General features: G+C 36.4%; 1 protein-coding gene across 1 annotated transcript in view; it reads right to left on the bottom strand.

The window, feature by feature from the left end:
- Nucleotides 1–4585, bottom strand: part of LOC145269508 (uncharacterized) — a 52431-nt gene extending 47846 nt beyond the window's left edge. The window contains exon 1 of the mRNA XM_080125246.1: nt 4379–4585. Coding sequence (XP_079981372.1) covers nt 4379–4433 — 55 coding nt within the window. The 5' untranslated portion in view covers nt 4434–4585. The remainder of the gene's footprint in view (nt 1–4378) is intronic.
- Nucleotides 4586–5365: the final 780 nt, after the last annotated feature.

Raw genomic sequence — 5365 nt, 5'->3', positions numbered from 1 at the left:
GGGGGAATTATTGATAGTGTTTACAGCTAGACGAGTGTTTATTGTGAAAGTTTGGCGAGGAGGGGGGCGGACCATAGACTGAAGCTTCGATTTATTTAAAGAAAATAGTTACGTTTGCTTATATTTTCCTAAGCTCAGGTTTTAAAAACCTGTAACACGAAATAAAAAATAACAATACAAATACAAAAGACAATTCTTACTTGAAAGAAAAGCTGAAATAAAAACAGATAAAAAAATAGAAAATATTCTTTTTTCAAGTTTTTTTTTTTTTTTTTTTTTTTTTTTTTTTAACATTTTCACCCCAAACAAGGCAAATTGCCACTTTGGTGTAGGGGGCTACTATCCGGGGCAACAACTACTGGGGTACTATGTAGGGATTTGGGCAGCAAGATGTCGGTTCACGTTACACTTGAACTTCTGCACGTCAGTACTGTTTGGAATTCGAAAGTCTAGCGGTTCTGGGGAAGAAACTATTGGAGTAAAAAGATCTTCTACATCTAGGGATCTCTACAGTGTGGGGGTGGGATTTAGCAGCCTGTCGGGTTTGTCGAGGGTGCTCACGTAGTGGGGGCACAAGTGATTGCAGTTCGTCAGAGCATTCACCACTAAAATACTTGTAGAAAAGGCAGAGGGATACAACATTTCGTCGATGGGACAGAGGCTGAAGCTTAGATGCCAGTTCAGGGCCTATCAGGTTTGCGACTCTCTTTTGAACCTTGTCAAGGAGCGAGAGACTAATAGCAGATGCACCAGCCCAGATGTGGCAGCAATACTCCATGCATGGGCGAATGGTGGCCTTATAGAGGTACAGGATACTTTCGGGTGTTAGTAGTTTTCTAGCACGGTAGAGAGAGCCCACCTTTCTTGCAGCAGCCCTGGCAATGCCTTGAATGTAATTGTTCCAACTCATGTTTCCTGTGAACGTTAGGCCAAGGAGTTTGAAAGATGGACTCTCAGATAAAGAGTCGTTGGCCATTACTATGGGTGGTAGAGAGGGTTTCTTGTAATTTCCATTGTCGTTCTAGGTACTGACGTTCTAGGTACTGACGAAATTGTAGTAATTGGAATTGGAGGAATTGGAATTGGAGGAAGGGGAGCGTGCAAAGAAATAAATCACTGTTTATGAGTCTCCCGTCCACAGCTTGTAATAATTATAGTGACAGGCTGTCACTCTTACGTCGGTCTCCGGAAAAGTAAGTTTCCAAATTCAGTCTTTCAACAAAAAGGTTCTTTTCTCTCTCTTTTTTTTTTTTTTTTTTTTTTTTTTTTAAAAAAAAGAAAAACATTGCAAAATTCTTTCAACGTTCTTTTCTTTTTTCTCTTCTTCTGTCCTTCTTTTTTGACGAAATCTCTCTCGGGTCTTGTGCAAGAGTTTTCCTTTTCACTTCCTTCTTTGACAGTTTTCTCCTCGCGTACTCCTCTTCGAATTCTCTTCCTCAAAATGATTCCTCGGAATCTTCTGGAATTTTCCTTTCCAAAGGGTATTTAAACAAATGACTTCACCTTCTGATTAACCTTCTTGCTATTTAATTGAACGTCCCCTTTCAAAGGATAGTTTTCAAACACTTTTAATTCCACCCTTAGATAAGGCCTTTAGCCTTTTAATTAAAGGGAATGATACGTTGAAATTTCAACGGAGCACCTAACATCACGTCAGGTCGGAGAGGTCGTCGTTCTAGGTACTGACGAAATTGTAGTAATTGGAATTGGAGGAAGGGGAGCGTGCAAAGAAATAAATCACTGTTTATGAGTCTCCCGTCCACAGCTTGTAATAATTATAGTGACAGGCTGTCACTCTTACGTTGGTCTCCTTTCTCTGAAAGGGATTAACGTCTTTAAGAAACGGTGTTTTTTGAAACACCAATTTCAACCCCTTAAGGGCGGTTGAGAATTTTACGTGGCTCGCTGGGCCCGACGGAATTCCAAAAAACAGGACTTCACTGTCCGAAGTCTTCTTTGGAATTAATTTGAAAATGGCGGAAGAAAGATTTCTGGAATTCACACCACAGCCCAACCAATCAGCGTTAAGCAATGCTGATGGCTACCAAGAAAAAAGGAAAGGCATTAACACAGAAAGAGAGAGAGAGAGAGAGAGAGAGAGAGAGAGAGAGAGAGAGAGAGAAATGTCCGCGAGAACTTAAATGAAAATGACAAAAGAGAGAGAGAGAGAGAGAGAGAGAGAAAGAGAGAGAGAGAGAGAGAGAGAGAAAGAGAGAGAGAGAAAGAGAGAGAATGAATGAAACGTACCTACATTCGCCAGCTGCAGGCTCCAACGATTGCTGGTAGAGGTCAAGAGGAGGAGGGGGTAGGGGTTAAGTGAATTTTACAATTTGGCGAAAATGCTGACACCCCACCAGCCACCACCTCCGTTTGCACTGTGGTTGGCGACGTGGATAAAAAAATAAAATTTCGACAGTTGTTTTGTTTTTATCCAAGAAAATATGAATGTTTTATTTTTTAACCGTAATTGTTACATAAAAGTACAGTTTCTTTTTCAAGTAAACTTACATTTTTTTTTAATTGGCAGTAAACTTCTTTTCTTTTTTTTTTTGTAAATAGAAATTGTTTTTTTTTAAGAAAAGATGAATGATTTTTATGAAAATCGTAAATTGTTAGGTGAAAGTACAGAAAAAAATTTTTTTCAAGAAAATTTACAAATTATTTTTGTTAACAGATGTTTAAAAAATAAATTGAAAAAAAAAATACTCCCCATCCATCACCCCAAAAATAATTAAAAAATTATATCTTTTATACAAAAAAAAAAGAAGAAAATATCGATTTAGCGTTTCAACATTTGAACAACGCTCAGCTTAATTCAGTCAATCGAGCCCAAGCTATACTTGACGGAAAATCACGAGGATATGGGTCAAATTCTGCAAGAGTACCAAATAGTCGGAAAAGGTCAAACGAACAATTGGTTTTGCCGTAACTGTCATAAATACAGTGGTGACGGTTTTATACGCCTCAAAAGACTACACCACTGCACCAGTGCACCAGTGCACCAGTACCCGGAAATCTCCGATGAAATTTAGAATTGATGATGTAAGTACTGAAATATGCTTTATTGCTTTACTATATGACACTCTCATGAATAAACCTAGATAAGGTACTTGTTTAGTTTAATGAAGACATTAAAACTGAAAATATTGAAAAAAAATTATATTGTACGTACTCGTTATGGAATAAGGTTTTCATAAAAATAATTACTTATTTTGATCAAGTATTTTTTTTTTTTTACAGAGGAAAATCAAATGTTAATGAGATCGATCGTGTCGCAGCCACCTTGCCTATCTCACGGGCGATGAGGGAGGGGGTGCCTTTAAACGAAAAATGATGAACAAAGGATATAATAAAAAAAAAAAGGGAGGGATAAAAAAGGACAGAGAAACTCTGTAAAATAAGTTAGTAAAAGAAAAAAAAACTCAAATATTTATCTATGTATTTTTTCTGGCCATGTTTCAAAATAATCTCGTCAAATTTTGACAAACTTTAAGCGGCGATTGGAGTTATCTCCCCTGGCGCCCTCCTCCTCGTTCCGCGAAATAGGCAAGATGGCCGTGACACGATGATTTTCCTCTGAAAAAAAAAATACTTGATTAACTGATTTTTTTGTATGAAAACTTTATTCCATAACAAGTATGCACAATATATTTTTTTTTCCTTTTCAATATTTTTATTTTTTAATGTTTTGATTAAACTAAACAAGTACTCTAAATAAATAGATGTATTAAGTCAGATTTTATCGATTAGAGCATTTCTGTAATGATCTGGTCCCCGTTGATTGCGGCGCAATTCTGTTCCTGTGCATTTCTAGGAGGCCAACTCTCCCAAGCTTTGCCGTCTCTCTTTGAGAAGGTATTAGTTTACCGCTAATATTGCATGAGGCGCCCTTATCGGGGAACGGCGACGAGGTTTGCACAGGCATTTTTTGTAGGTCAGAGTGCCCCTCCTCGGGGGTGCTGACTTTTCAATCCCACTTTCCGACCCCGAAAGAAAGAATTAAACACCCTATCTATCTATCTATCTATCTATCTATCTATCTATCTATCTATCTATCTATCTATCTATGTCTGTCTGTCTATCTGTCTGTCTGAAGATTTCTCTCCTTTTATTTGCTCATAGCGGTCTCCTCTATTTTGATGAGCTTTTCAGGTGTATGGTATGGATACAATTAATTGTGAACGATTGAATACGTTAACCTTTATCAAATCCTTCCTATAAAATGCCGTAGGTGTGTGTATCGGCACCGCCACCGCACCGCACCGCACAGCGCACCGTAATTGATTCTTATTTTAATTTAAATTGTCTGTTTAAAAAAAAAAAGGAAAAGAAAAAAAAAGAGAAATTAAGTATAAGCATAAAGAAACGATTCGCTTACCTTCTTTCAGAAGAATTTCTCTGCTCGCTGTTGGTCGTTCATTAGAGGAATACATCGGGAAATTAACGATTAACCTTTTTAATATGGAAAGAAAATCCACTTAAAAATAAAGCAAATAAATTTTCACTAACAGCCATGCTGTTGTTTGTTGTTACCATGGAGATTAGCCTCGTTTTCAATTCACCGCTTCTCTTTTTATTTATTTATTTATCTATCTATCTATTCTCTCTCTTTTTTTTTCTCTCTCTCTCTCTCTCTTCCCTCTCTCTCCCTCTTTCTCTACTTTCTCTCTATTCTTCCTCTCTCTATCCTTTTCTTTCTTTCTTTCTTTCTTTCTTTCTTTCTTTCTTTCTTTCTTTCTAGTTATATGCTTATACATCCAGGAAAGAAACAATTTCTATTTTAATAGTAATTCTCGGCTAATTTTCCAGATTAATTAATCCCCCAGAAAAGCATGGAATTAATAACATAAGCTTTATAGTGTTCGTTTTCGGTAATTTTCGTTTCCCCCGACTTTTTTTTTTTTTTTTTTTTTTTTTCGAAAAATTCTTTTTTTTTTTTTTTTTTTTTTAGACCGATAATGTCCAATCGAACATTATTTAAGGTACATTTTAGGTATCTTCACAGCTTTGTGTAAAACGTCAGCATTTTACACAATAACAGCAACGTCATCATTTTGTGTGTTTACTATTTTATGTCAATTTCTATGCATGGGCATTGGCGCTATAATGGTTAATGGAAGAAACGGGTTTTTTTTTGGGGGGGGAGGGGGTTGCTATCGGATTTTCATATTTACATTATAAAACAAATAGATTTTTTTAACGAACTACACAGACGAGAGTTAATAAAATAAAATTACTTTTAACGTCTTCTGTTGACGCTTATTATGTATTTAAAGATAAGATATTTTTTAGATTAGGTCCACCCCCACAATTTTCTTTTAAATGACAACTTGCATAGGTTTTCGACTATGCTGAATACGAAAAT

Source organism: Euprymna scolopes, chromosome 45 (assembly GCF_053919585.1).
Source record: "Euprymna scolopes isolate OS-2025 chromosome 45, ASM5391958v1, whole genome shotgun sequence".
NCBI lineage: Eukaryota > Metazoa > Mollusca > Cephalopoda > Sepiida > Sepiolidae > Euprymna > Euprymna scolopes.
Note: the sequence above shows the minus strand (reverse complement) of the source record. Positions and strands in the feature narration are given on the sequence as shown.